General features: G+C 36.8%; 2 protein-coding genes, 1 long non-coding RNA gene and 1 pseudogene across 4 annotated transcripts; 1 reads left to right on the plus strand and 3 right to left on the minus strand.

Moving 5' to 3' along the window:
* Positions 1-372: 372 nt before the first annotated feature.
* On the minus strand, positions 373-2,525 carry LOC146579512 (uncharacterized). The gene is made up of 2 exons (XR_014891611.1): positions 2,367-2,525; positions 373-1,334 (listed from the first exon to the last, which is right to left on the minus strand). It is a non-coding gene; the product is annotated as an uncharacterized LOC146579512 (long non-coding RNA).
* LOC146579513 (uncharacterized) lies at positions 2,514-6,567 on the plus strand. Its single transcript, XM_085269365.1, has 4 exons — positions 2,514-2,619; positions 4,313-4,368; positions 4,476-4,835; positions 5,584-6,567. Exons 1-4 carry the CDS (start codon positions 2,609-2,611, stop codon positions 5,709-5,711), a joined length of 555 nt encoding a protein of 184 aa, XP_085125491.1. The 5' UTR covers positions 2,514-2,608; the 3' UTR covers positions 5,712-6,567.
* Positions 6,290-9,870, minus strand: LOC146579514 (uncharacterized). Of its 2 annotated transcripts, XM_085269356.1 has the most exons (4): positions 9,834-9,870; positions 7,997-8,052; positions 7,530-7,889; positions 6,290-7,358 (listed from the first exon to the last, which is right to left on the minus strand). In XM_085269356.1, exons 2-4 carry the CDS (start codon positions 8,043-8,045, stop codon positions 7,165-7,167), a joined length of 603 nt encoding a protein of 200 aa, XP_085125482.1. In that variant the 5' UTR covers positions 8,046-8,052; positions 9,834-9,870; the 3' UTR covers positions 6,290-7,164. The 2 variants fall into 2 exon arrangements, with proteins under 2 accessions (XP_085125482.1, XP_085125483.1); XM_085269357.1 differs by having other exon boundaries at positions 7,221-7,889.
* A 2,010-nt stretch (positions 9,871-11,880) lies between these two features.
* On the minus strand, positions 11,881-13,093 carry LOC146579515 (uncharacterized; annotated as a pseudogene).
* Positions 13,094-14,420: the final 1,327 nt, after the last annotated feature.

Here is a 14,420-nt window from a genome sequence, read left to right on the forward strand (position 1 = left end):
TATTTATCCCTTTTGTATTCTCTGTATTTATATATGTCCTGGATTTATATATGTGTATATATAGTATATTTCTGCTCACATTCTGTAACTTCTGTTGGTGCCGTGCTATTTGGGAACCGAATTTCCCAGAGGAACCCACCCAAGGGATTAATAAAGTTTTATCTAATCTAATCTATCTAACCTCTCTATTCCTATGCTTGCATGAGTGTTCTTTCAATGTTAGAGCCACTGCTAATCCATAAATGGTTGTAGGTGTGGGGGTGAATGATTTCCTATCTCTCGGTTGCTAGTGAGCTGTGCAGGATGTGCTGTCTTAGTTAGCCATTGTTGTGGAAGTTTCCCTTTAAATAAAGCCTGCAGATGAGCGGTGAGCGGTAGCTAACATTCTTTAATCAAAAACAAAGAACAGACAAACCAAGCTTGTGGAGAGCCTACATGACCGCGGGGCAGACGGTCAGCAGAGTCTCCCTGAGCCTAGCATGGCTCTCAGTTAAAAACCTTCTCCAGGAACAAAATACAGTACACAGCTGTTTCACACCTTAAGGTTCACACTCCCTTGCTACCTCACAGAGTCCTCAAAGAGAGAAAAGATTCTTCCTGTGGAGCTGTCTGCTTCCCCCCAACATCCTTACTAGACCCCCACCATCTGTCTAACTGCATGAGTGTGAGACATGTTAGAATCCAGTGGCACCAAGGTATCATACAATAAAATAATGTGATTAATACATAAGTAAAAGAAATTCCTATACACCATCACAGATAATATAAAACAAAACTGTGACATTGTCCTGCACTAAAGTCAACAAATACTTGTGAGAGCTGTGAAGTATAATCTCAGGCTTTAGGGTGCACAGTTTCACCTAGTAGTTTTTTCCCTTCTGACTCATCTGCAGATAATGGCATAGACAGATGATTTTATTATGGTCTTCTCTCTCTGGTAAATCTTTATTTATGAGTGCAGACAGTTAGCTTAACCCTTTAACTACTCCACCAAGAAAAAAGCAATGGGAAATGTCTTATGTGCTCGACCACTTGGTTGTTAATGGTTTAAGGAGTGGATATTTTCCAGAGACTTGAGCTGTGACTCCGGGCAGACGAAGTCTGACTCTTCTTCCCCCCAGAGTGTCTCTGTCACACTGAACCCATCCTGCAGACTGTGTGTAGGGAGTCCTCAACACCTTTTATCATTTTATATAAAATTTTATCCAACTGGTAAAAACAAATCCCATTGATGAGAGAGATATCTGTTTGGATCCGACTGTCCAAACTGATGTTAATGGTCTCCTCCTCCTCTGCCTTTTTGATGTTTGAAATCCGTTTGACAACAAACCTCCCTGTTGAGGAAATGAAGAAAGAACTGTCACAATTAAAGCTGAGAGTCTGGAGAGTTCTCTGTTATGTGTACCTTATCTGCACCATGTTTTCTTGCTGATTACAAGTAAATTGTAGGCGTAAAGTTTTTATAATGTGTTATGAACTCTCAGGAAAAGGAAGCGATGCTTCAGTTTACTGCATAGATAACATGAATATGGGTAATAATGACAGTTTAAACATGAATACAGTTCGTTCTGTATCAAGTAAAGGTAGTTTAAACTAGAAGGAGTTTCTCGTCCTCCCAGTTAATAAGTCATGACCAGAGGGCGTGATAGCTGTGTATACTGAACACATTTCTGTATTTAGGGAGATAAGAATAATTTGATATCTCTAATTCACAGCCTTCTTGCTGTCAGAAATTGGTGCTAACACACAAAAAAGTGCAGATTTCCTTCACACATTTAATCTTCAGTGATATATTTTTCTTTTCTTTTGTAATAGCAACTCAATTAAACACGGATATACTTTGGCTACAGATTATTTAAAGTGCTTCAGGATCTATACACACTCAAATCATCTGTGTTGATCCAAATGTAATTTCTAAAGATAAACAGATGGAGACTCTGACTATGGTAGAATGTAAACTGCAGCTTCTTTGTAGAAGTGTTTCTAGAAGCTCTGAAAACCTAAAGGAACCCAAATGAACAATATTGCATTTCTTATTGTGCACTTAAACTATTACAGAACTGTTACTAACTGTACAGACATGAAACACAAACAGTTTAAACCTCATTTCACCTGAATTATTTAAAGTATCTGAAAGGATTGTGAACAATACTTGACATTTTTTTCTGTAAGTTGAAGATGGAAAAATAAATGCTGACATTTGAAATCGAGATGTAGTCTGAGTTATAGATTATGAAAATATCATTGCAGTAAACTCACCTGTAAATCAATCCCTTTACAAAGGTGAACCAGAAGAGTTCATGCATTTCTAGTGTAATGCATTAACTTATCCTAACCTCATTAAAAAAAAAAATCCACATCCTTACCTGTTGGTAAACTGCTGAATGTGCAGAGATGATAACATAGTGTTCACTCTATGTTAAAAATGAAACCACAGAGACTGATGCCAAAATGCCTATCTGTGAGCAGCCAGCTACTTGTTTATGTATACAGCATAAAAAGTAACACTGCATATCAACTTGGTGTCTTTGGGCAGTTTGGGCGGACTGAAGATGCATAACAGAGCTGGAGGTTGTTTTTGGAAACAGATACCAACTCAAAGAAGAGGATGCAGCAGGAGTATGTATCTCTCCAGTTGTTTTATCTTAGTATTTATATTTTTAAGTGCAAAAAAAGAACAGCAGATTTATAGTAGGGATTTCTTGGCAGGGAACCTTACTTTCTCTCAGTGGAAAACCTTTGGTCAGATGTAACTGAATTTTCATGTGGTGTTCTGCAAGGATCTGTTTTAAGACCTTTGTTATTCTTATTATAGATCTTGTCATTACACCTTATTAGTAGTAGTTTTAAATTATTTTCCTATTATCTGTATGTAGCACTTTAAACCTTGTGAACTGGATAAACTATCCATTCTAATGGATTGTCTTAAGGCAATTAATGGCTGGATGGCAAACTATTTTCTGCAGCTTAACGCAGACAGCACTGAGTGTTTAATATTTGCAGCAGAGAGCAATAAGCCCTAAATGAGACAATACCTGGGTTCTTTCTCATTCACAGTAAAAGCTCACTAACTCATCTAATTCCAGTATAATAAACTGGACTATTTATCTATTTATCCAGTTATTATTTGCCACAGGGCCCAAATTAAGTATCACAGTCATTAAAAAAATAAAAGGAAGAAAAAAAGAAACTTAGATGTTTTTGCTGCTTTCATAATATTGATGGGAACTTCCCAGACTGAAATTTGTCAGAATATTGGAGACATTACCAGATCTAACTGAGACATTTAGCAAGAATAATTTCTTAAGAAACTGTAACAGGTAGAACAGTCTCGGGGTACACTAACTTACACAGTCATCCATGCATCCACCCTTTACTGCTATCTGTGTTCATGTTGTGGGCTCAAAACTCTATGCGGGGAAACCCAGACCTCCGTCAGCCCAACAATCTTTGTGCTCATCCATGGGGACACCGAGCTGTTCCTAAGCCTAATGTCAGCAATAAGCCATGGGTCTGCCCCGGAGCCTCTTAGTGGTAGGAAATGCCGAAACACTTCACCTAGAAACCTTAGAAGCGTCCAGGAGGCATCCTAATTAGATGCCCAAACTACCTCAACTGTCTCCTTTCAATGTGTAGGATTAGCAACTCTACTCTGAGTCCCTCTTGAATTACTGACCTCCCCATATCTTTGAGGGAGAGCCCAGCCACTCTTTGAATGAACTCACTTCCCCTGCTTCACAAGAAATGGGATGCAGTAGCAATAGGTCTTATAGAGTTATTATACCAAATTTAAAACATTTAGTTCAATTCATGATCCGTATATAAAGAAGAGGTAAGGAGAGTGGTACAACAGCGAGTCTCTACAGTCATCTATAAATCGTTTGTAAATGTCGAGTCCTAGTTTGGGGATGTATTTCAGCCAGTCAAAATTGATGCAATTATGAATGCCGATTCAGATACGTTCAGATTTTGTACACTATGAAATAAAATCTGGAAAAAAATCAGACTGGCAGCTTCTTTAGCCTTAAAAGTACAGCTCGGTAGAAATGCATACATTTCACACAGTCAGTCATGGCTTGACCTCTCCAGAGGATCTCAAACTTGTTGAAGCAGTGTGGGATCATCCTGACAGAAAACAGAAGGCAACCAGCATCAGAAGAAGAGCTTTCACTGTAAAAATCAGGATCATGAACAGGATCAGATGTTGTGACGAGTGAATGAAGTCAGACTGTAGATTTTCCTTCTTCTAGCTGTACTGACTGACCTTTGACCTCATGTGTTGATGACTCTTCACCTCTGTCTCCTCTCACAGGGAGAAGATGATCTGCAGGATCCTGCTGCTCATCATCCTCACCTCATGTGTCTCTGGTTAGTTTACAGATTCACTTTATGAACTCCAAATAAAGCTCAACAACAGATTTGTTCCAGTTCTCAGTGTGTCTGCTCCTCTCTTTCCCTCTCTGTCTCCTCAACAGGATCATTTGTAGTCAATGTGACACAGACCTGCTATCAGGCAGAGGAGAACCACAACATCACACTGGAGTGGACGTTCACCACCAAACCTGACAGATCCACCAAAACTCTCAACATCATTTGTTGCCTTATTGCTCGCCATGAACACTTTGTCCTGTATCGTGTCATTCATGGTGTTGAGTTGTCAAAGTCTCGGGATAAAACATTTTCAGGACGAGTCCAGAGTGACAAAGACGCCCTCAGAGAAGGACGAGTCAGACTTCAGCTGTCCAGACTCAGGACTGATGACTCGGGTCTGTACCTGTGTGAGGTCAACACTGATTACAGGTTCAGTTCTGCCAGATGCAGAGTCAGTGTTTCTGGTAAGTTATTTATTTCACCTTTTTTAAAGGATAATTATCAGTGTCACACTGAGCAGTATGTGGAGATTTCTTTTATTTGTCTGATTTTTTAATTTGTTTATGTCCTGTAAAATTTACTCTACAGTTGTTTATGAGTCTAGTCATGGCTGAAAAATAGCTCCAAATTAAGGGTTTTCTATTTGCTTCTTAATTTTATTTGTATGTAGTTTCTTTATTTAACTTTATTTTTAAACTCTAGTTATAGTTATATTTTAGTTATTCTTGGTATTTGTATTTATGGAGTTTAAGAAGCCACCTGAGTGTTTTCCTCCATCGTATCCCCTTGTGTTATTCTCTCTGTTAAAGAGGACATGAAACACTACAAATATAAAGGATAATTTACATCATTCAGCCATGCTCTCAAAAAATGAGATAGATGTAACACTGTCTGTTAAGCTGAATTTAAGAAATAAGTAATTCAGTAGTAGTAGCACCATCTTCTGTCAGTACAGAGCATTACATTATGTGGTTGGTTGGCTCCGGCTAATAAACTAACTTATAGACTAGCTTAATAGTGACAGAATCAGTGACTCAGAGGGACATAACAGCTAATTGCCAATTCATAGGCTGCATCCTTCGGAGGACCCGGCCTTCTTGGTCTACGTTGGCCGGGTCCTTCGAAGACCAAGAAGGCCGGAAGTGCGAGGCTGTGATATGGGAAGGTTTTGATCAAGAGGATTCTAAGTTCATCTGTTTTTTCTTCTTGCAGGTGCTGAAAGTCGAAATAAGAACTACTGGGATCAAATTAAAATTGTTCTGGGAGTTTTAGAGAGTGCATTTTTAATAGTTAGTGGCATGATATTTTTGATCATTATTGCCGTTCAGGGTCTTGTGTAGTCTTTTAGAAAACATAAGATAGAAAGTCCTCTTTTAAAATGAACTACTTCATCTCCTATGTTTTATGTTGCTACTTTCAATCTGAATGTTTTCTGACAAAAAAACCAAAAACATAAGGAAGTATTATAAATATATATATATATATATATATATATATATATATATATATATATATATATATATATATATATATATATATATATATATATATATATATATATATATATAATTGCCTTTCTGTGTGGAGTTTGCATGTTCTCCCCATGTTTGCGTAGGTTCCCTCCGTGTACTATATATAAATCTATTATGTATTAAAACAAACATTATTAGCTGAAATCCAGATATTCTACAGCTTAATTTTCAGTGTAAATCAATTCCATATACATTTATGTTAAACATGTTGATGCCCTTCACCAAACAGTGGCCTCTGATCAGCTAGAGGAAAAACTTAAAGGGAGAACCATTTCTTTATGTTAGACTGCAGCAAGTAGCAGCCCTTACGGCTTTCTGTGTTTTTTGTATTATATGGAGGAAACAATAAATGAAACACAAACAGTCTGACTTCTTTTTACAAAATAAGTCATTAAACCTTTACTTCAAGAGATTTTGGGACAGACATTTTTGTACATTGGACTGAGAGCTATAGGAGCTCTACCAGCTGTGTTTAACTCTAAATTTAACACAGATATAAGTGAACCTGTAGAGATGTCTGTTGTGTACATTTACATGATATGTACATAATATTAAGTATAATGTCCTTTGCTACACACAACTCCATGACAGTTTACAACACGTCAGATCGTCATCATTGTTAACATGATTAATCTGAATCCTTTCAACATTACAACAGTAAAAACATTAAACACTGAATTTATATCTGCACGTGCTGCGTGAGGTAGAGGTGTTTCCCTGCATGATTACCGTAAAGTGAACACAGTGCACATTTCATCATCTGTCTGATGAGTGACAATATGATGATGTGTCTTAAACAAACAAACAAACAAAAAACAGAGGATAAAAAACTTCCATTTGATGTCCATTATTGTGTATCATGACACTTATTCTCAGACCAGCATGTGTCCTAATGCACTCTCTGTTATATAACAACTAAAATGCAGTTTTTATCAGCTTGAACCTACATGAGTACATCCATCAGGATGTTAAACAGATTTCATTGAATCATTGCAGTTTTTTAGCTTATACGAGTCTTAACTTTATGATGTTCAACTCTGGGAAAAGGGATGTCTCACCATTGACAGTTTAATATCACCTGTGCAAAATACAACTTTGAAGGTTTGTATACTGAAATACATCAGAGCTTGTATCTCATGGCCATGACATTTTAAATGTCATTTAAAAAAAAGATTGACTTGGAAATTTTTCGATTTCTGGCCCTACATGTAACACTTGCAAAGAGCACTTAAAGGAAAACATGTCAGACAATTTCTGCTGATCATCTGGAAACTGACTGACATGCATCACTGAGCTTTGAGTAAAAATTCTGTTTTCTATGCAGATAGTAAATGAAAGAAAAGCAGCAGAAAAGTAGCACAACTGCTGACAGTCCACAGTAGACACCTGTGAATTGTTGAATTTCTGTGTTTGATGTCTCCGGTTTTCTCTCACATTCAGGACAATCCGGCACTGCTGCAGAGAGACCAAACAAATTTGATTTATTTAAGGGTTTTTTTGTTTGTTTTTTTAAAGAACAAATATTAGAATTCATTTCACAACAAATTTGTAAAGGACAAAGAGAGCATTTCTATTTATGCAAAGTACTGCTAAACATGATATAAATGTTTTACTGCATAATCTCACCGGTGACGTTTAGTCGACATATTCCAACACTGAAGCCATAATCAGTGTTGACCTCACACAGGTACAGACCCGAGTCATCAGTCCTGAGTCTAAACAGTTGAAGTCTGATTCGTCCTTCTCTGAGGGCGTCTTTGTCACTCTGGACTCGTCCTGAAAACTTTTCATCCTGAGACTCTGACACCTCAACACCTTCATGAACATGATACAGGACTGAGAGTTTATCCTCAGTTATCAGGTTACAGAGGATGAAGATGTAGGTCCAGGATCTGTCAGGTTTGGTGGTGAATGTCCACTCCAGTGTGATGTTGTGGTTCTCCTTTGCCTGATAGCAGGTCTGTGTCACATTGACTACAAATGATCCTGTTGAGGAGACAGAGAGGGAAAGAGAGGAGCAGACACACTGAGAACTGGAACAAATCTGTTGTTGAGCTTTATTTGGAGTTCATAAAGTGAAGCTGTAAACTAACCAGAGACACATGAGGTGAGGATGATGAGCAGCAGGATCCTGCAGATCATCTTCTCCCTGTGAGAGGAGACAGAGGTGAAGAGTCATCAACACATGAGGTCAAAGGTCAGTCAGTACAGCTAGAAGAAGGAAAATCTACAGTCTGGCTTCATTTACTCATTACAACATCTGATCCTGTTCATGATCCTGATTTTTACACTGACTGACCAAAACTACATGAACGACAACCACTGCAATGGAAGCAACCAGAAGACAAACCTGCACTTTAATTTATTCTGAAAATATTTGACATTTTAAAGTTTTCAGGGCTGACAAAATGTTTTTCTGTCACATTAAGATACAAAAGGGGAATTGAACGCAAGTTAACATATAAATAGCTTTTCTATAAGTATTTACTACACCACAGTATACTATATTGATTACTAGCTTACAGCACAATAAGCCACCAACCATTGTTTTAAAAAAAAAGCAGCAGTTAATGTAGAACAAATGTTTTTTTGGATATTGGTTATTTTATAACTAGACTCTTTGTATTAATTAGTCAAACCTTACCAGTTAATCAGAATTTTGTTAACTTTTATTTGGCATGGATAGCTTGTGTCAAGCAGCCACATACTTTTCTTGTTAGGTGGATGAGGATATTATAAAGTTAACTGGCTCTGCCCTTTACCTTGCTATGTTTGTTTTTACTAATTACTTATGTTTTAGTTAAGCATAAGGTCGGACCTGTTAGATAAGACCATCTTATGACAACAGAGATGCATATTTTATATTTTAATGTGCTCTTCTTAGCAGGTTCACAATATCCACCTGAAATTTGAATAGAATAAGAATAATTTTCACACAGTGACGATATTTTATCTTTAAAGTTTACATTTGCAGCATGTTCAATCACTGTGAAACTGACGCTTTTTAGCAAACTTTTAGCCATTTCCAGAATTTGTACCCAGACAAACTTTCAGAATTTATTAAAAAGATTTTTCAAAATTAATTTTTGGTTGGTCAAATCTTCTAAATCACTGTAAGATCATTGGCTATGGCAGTGTTTGTAACATTTGACATATTTTGACACACACTGACTCCTGCAGCTTTCTGCAGTTTTTGTTCTGGGAGTTTGAAGTCTGCCTCTGTGTGTCTATATTAATTGTGCTGCTCTTTTAGTGGCTGCTGTTTATCCTGTTGGAACACCTCCAACAGTGAAAAAAAATTGAAATAATATATTTCTTGGCTAGCCTACAACGTGGTGAGGTTTGCCAAGCTGCAAAAATCCCACACCTCTCAATCCTCTTTTTTTTACTCTTCCCTAGTCCTTCCTACACTTGGAAATTGAATTTAAAGTTTTTAAAAGTCCGACTGCCTGATTGTGTATGTTTTTGTATTCAAATCAAAGTGATGATAAATTAACCTTTCATACCTCACTGCTTGAGAAAATGATTGTCTAACCATGTAAAACGTCAACCATGAAATAATCGCCAGAAATTTCTGGTTCAAGATTTTAATGAACCACAGTGGAAAAAACAAACAAACAAACAAACACATTAAAGAAAAAATAGAAATTTTCATTTTCATTTTTGGCTTTTAATTTGTATCATATTTGCTGCATCTGACATTTTTTTAATTGCTTAAAAATATATTGTGCAAATATTTAGATTTCTCAGAGGGGAAAAAAATACACAGATGATGTAGAAGTCTCAAAAACTCACAAAACACTGTCTGTTTCAAATATGACACACTGGCATTGCATGCATTCAGGTTCATGTTGTATGGATAATTGATACAAATAAACATAAAAACAGACCAGAAGGAGAAAAAAATACATTAAAATATATAATACATACAGCAGTGTTCTCCTCTTCTTTCATTTGCAAACTGTTTATTATCTTTAACAAGTCCTTCCAGTGTTGCAGTTTACTCTGACTCCTGCTTTTATATTGCCTCACAATAGGCGGAGTGATCTGCCTCCGGTTTGCTGATCAGCCAATCATCACCTCACTACTTGTTCAAACTTGACTTCATTTCTCTTTAAACTTTCACTTTTGGCTACAGCTCACAGGTTATGTGGTCTTTGCCAAAAGAAGAAAGAAAAAAAAGTTCAGCAGGAAAAACCTGAATTAGCACTGGGCTGTAGGCCTGAATAAGATAACATGGGAAAAAAGCAGACTTTTCATCTGATCATCATTATAGTTTGAATTAAGACAGCTGTTGCATCAACATACGAGAAGTGATAAAATCTGACATTATGATCACAGAAATGTTATAATAAATTTCCCTGATTATACCTGCTTGCAGTTAACAAGGTGACCAGAATGAGGTTTAAAAGTCACTGATTTATAGCTAAGATGATCATGTGGTAGATGAGATCACTGCATCCCATCTATAATCTAAATCTTCTATATACATGCGCTGATACTTCAATGTCTAGTTTTACCACATTTAGTTTATTGACATAACATTTACTAAAAGAGAGAGCCATACCTTATAGTACAGCACTGTGCAAAAGTCTTGAGCCACTCCTCATTCTTTTACATTTCGCCACAAGAAATATTAAATGTGAAATAGGTACAGAAGTTTATTGAAACACAAATAATTTCTTTTAGGTGTTCAGGAATAGTTCTCCAGCCTCCAGTTTTCTTTTGGATGTTTGTGGGCTTTTGTTCTATTCTTTGTCAACCTGCTTGCCACAAGCACTATGTGTCCTTCATCGTGTTTCATATGATTTAGTCTAATAGTCTCTTCAGGTGAGGTCAGTAGTCATCTGTGAACTTTTCTTCGAACAGGCTGCAGCAAACTGGATGTTAATGAACCCAAATGTAGGGTTAGAGGTAAACACAAGGCTTTATTTTGACCGATGTCCGTCAGTGAAGACTACCAAAAGGCCAACAAACCACACACCCAGGAAATTAACAAATTAACAAATCTTCGGAAGTAATAACAAGGAACACACACAGTAGGGTCAACAGATGCTATGACAGAGTGAGGGAATGACAGGACTATTTTTACACATAACACAGATGCAGACAATCAAGAGAAAGAGACAAAAGGACAAAATTATAACAGCTATTGTAACAACTATTGTTACAATTACTGCAGAACTACCTTATCACAAGAACTGAATACACAGACAACATAAAATATAGAGAACCTAGACAATAAATAAAAGTAATTATTATAGGCAGTTTTAAAGGAATTCAAGCCCAAACCCCTGGATAATGACAAATGCAGTTTTTTAAGAGGCAACTACACTCCGGACTATGTAAACAACTTTCAGCAACCAACAATTCATTTTAAACTAAATGACCTTGAATTTAACAACGAAAGAAAGTAGTTTTTAACTGATACAAAGTTATATGTTATTGCTTAAATTTTATAATTTAGACATTTAGCCTGCCTGTAAATAAAGTGGAATGTAGCCTTAACAGAATTCAATTTATTGTTTACTATCTGAACATTTTTATGGTCAAGAACCACATTTTAGTTTCATTATGGAAACTGAAACATGAAAATGGAGCTCAGATGTGACAGTTGTGTAGTTTTCGATTATTGACAGGTTCTCTTCAGTATCTCTAACATCTCTTTAACAACAGTCTCTGAGAGGCTTGGGTTGGGCCAGGATACTTGACTGACAGGTAAATATAATGATTATCTTAGCTTGGAGGAATCAGTATGATACAAACCTCTGAATAATCTCCATGGTTACATAAACAAACCAAAACACAAGTGCTCATGACATCACAAAAACACAGATACAATTATCTTGAAAATACATTTCATTACAAACAAAGTGATGACTTTTTGCTCAAAATGTGAAATTATTTATTTAACCCTCTGATGCATGAATTATGAAAGCCTTGGTCGAGATTTTTTTCTTAAGTGTTTTTATTCTTCTCAAGACATGAAAAAAAAGTTGAACTCCCTTGACAGTAGGCCTTTGAAAGGAATTATCTGCTCATCTACTGACTGAAATTCATCAGGGTCTGCTGCTGCCTTGAATGTCTCCTTAAGAGCACATAGAATTGGTCTTATTTTGAAGAGCCTGTTTGTGTTTGCTGGCTGGTAAGTCAAGTTATCTACAAAGTGCAGGTATCTCAGGATTTGCTCACATCTGTTTACAGACATGGCACTTGCAACTATTCCAAGACGAAGACCGTCCTCACTAGACCAGTACATTCGTGCCCTAGGATACCGAATGTACCCCATGATCAGGTTGATCCCTAAAAAACCTGCATCTCTTCTCCTGTTACTGACAAAGTTTCTTTCCCTTTTTGTAGAGCATACAAGTTGGTGTTATATGGTCATAGATCCACTGGAAACAGATGTCTGAAGAAATCTATGGGATCCATCCCCTGCACATTAAATTTCCACTCTCCTAGATAGGAGGCACGTCTCCATCAAAGTCATTGTTTTAGACTTTCCAAACATTTTTGCGGGCTTCAGTATGGTCAGGTGTCATGTGCTCATCACAGCTCCCTGATCATGCTGACCTTCCTCTTCATCCTGGGCCTCATCATTCTCACTTTCTGTACCCTGACTGTCTGTGTCTACATCATAAGTAGCTCCTATGTCTCTGTTCTTTTCTGGCAGCCACTCATCATCACTGGACTTATCACTGAACTCATCATCACTGCACTCATCAATGAAATCATCATCACTGGAGCTGGATGGAATTTCCTGGACTATTCTGTACGCTGCCTTATTCTTTGCTGCATTTGAAGTCTACAAAATATGATAAAATAATTATTATAGTAACTCAAACTATAGCTGATCTGCACAGAAATATATATTTTAAATGAGTAGCTTTTAAATGTAACAATTATATGCTTATTTATAACCAAACAGTCCCAAGAAACAGTGAAGCAACTTATGACTTATGTTAAAAAAATATAGTGGGTAATGCATGATGTCCACTTCATTGGACACATGGTTTATCGTAGTTTTCTACATATTAGACATAACAATTTCTTATTCCAAACAGATAATATCCTTCCCAGATGTTACTGCATATTGTCATATATTTTTTTACCTGTTGGTATCTTCTAGCATAGAAGGATTGACAGGATATGCAAGCAGTGGTCGGCAGGGGTGGCAGTTTGTCTGCCATCTTTGATTCAGAGGAAATTTACTTGCAGTTGCACTAACTGAACACTGAATTGACCTCAATGGAGTATGGCAGCAGAGAGCACTCTAAAGGCTAATATGCAGTTCCACCAGAGAAACCAGTGCATTAAAGAGATATGTACGTTTTAGTAGCTGTCCACTCCAGTGACCAGTATGCATCAGCGCGTTAAAAAAATCATGATGTATGATCTTAATAGCAAAACCAAATGAAATCTATATAAATCTGTGGTTTAGTATATTAAGCTGAGTTTATTTGTTTAAGTGAATGATTTAATGTGTTATGTTTAACTTTATTTAGGTTAATAAAAAAAAAAAAAGCTTCCAGTAACAAATCTGTGTTGTTGTTGTTTCTTTCCCATTGGACTAAAGGTCCCTCTGCTTTTCTCAGTCAGTCATTTATTTGAAGTAAAATGGCATTCATACCATGATGAGCTAATGTGGGGTGAGATGACTCATATTGGAAAACAAATTGTAGCACTGGTGCATTAACAAGCACATGTTACACACAGACATCACAAACAAGTTGAAGGCTTCTTTTTGACCATTTATGGACATCCTGGTAACGCGCCTGTGCACAGGGTGTGTCCATCTTAAACACAGGCAGCACAACACAATGGCATATTTCTCAGGGCATGTTTACTCCACAGATTCAAAGATGTTAGATGTTTACATTTAACTCAAAAGGGATATGTTGAAGAAGGAAAGATTTTAGCTGCTCCTCAGAGTTTTAACCACAGTTCTAATCACAGTTAATCCTTTTCTAAAAGCAGAGTGAGTTTGCTTTTAAAAAAAACTAAATGCAATGTTTTAAATCCTAGCTACTATGTGTTTCACATGAGTGAGTGTGTTCCAATGTGTTTCAAAAATAACAAATTAACCGTGAAGCCGGTCATTTAAACATTATGAGATGTAAAACTTCAGGAACAGAGACACCACTTTGGTAATGGTCTGTTCATCTGATCATCATTTGATATTTAAATAATCTAACCATGTTTAACTACTGACTTTTTGTGTGTGCACATTCAAGTACAAGGTCTCTAAAAGATGCTGCATTCTTAAATTACTCAATCTAAACTCCAGCAGGTAAACAGGCAGCAGCTGTTATTTGTGTCCCTTTGACAGAAAAAAAGAATCTATAGACTGAGAAGAATTGATAAAATAAAGCTTGTTCTGTTTTTATTCTACTGTGGAGGTAAACACAGACGACACGAGAGCTCTCGATAAACACTGCCCGTTTATAACTCATCACCACAGAACTGAACACTTTCCCTCCAAAACACAGCAACAACACTTCCTGAGAACTGGGTGTG

The sequence above is a fragment of the Mchenga conophoros genome, linkage group LG3, assembly GCF_057382185.1.
Source record: "Mchenga conophoros isolate Kocher_MC1m ecotype Shallow Benthic linkage group LG3, M_conophoros_male_GT1.1, whole genome shotgun sequence".
NCBI classification, from domain to species: Eukaryota; Metazoa; Chordata; class Actinopteri; order Cichliformes; family Cichlidae; genus Mchenga; species Mchenga conophoros.

Excerpts from the sequence above, each read along its gene's own strand:
- LOC146579513 (XM_085269365.1), top strand. Across the intron at positions 4,369-4,475 it reads CCTCACCTCATGTGTCTCTG|GATCATTTGTAGTCAATGTG; the intron begins GTTAGTTTACAG and ends TCTCCTCAACAG. Across the intron at positions 4,836-5,583 it reads ATGCAGAGTCAGTGTTTCTG|GTGCTGAAAGTCGAAATAAG; the intron begins GTAAGTTATTTA and ends TTCTTCTTGCAG.
- LOC146579514 (XM_085269356.1), bottom strand. The coding sequence starts at position 8,045 with ATGATCTGCAGGATCCTGCTGCTCATCATCCTCACCTCATGTGTCTCT. Across the intron at positions 7,890-7,996 it reads CCTCACCTCATGTGTCTCTG|GATCATTTGTAGTCAATGTG; the intron begins GTTAGTTTACAG and ends TCTCCTCAACAG. Across the intron at positions 7,359-7,529 it reads ATGTCGACTAAACGTCACCG|CAGTGCCGGATTGTCCTGAA; the intron begins GTGAGATTATGC and ends GTCTCTCTGCAG.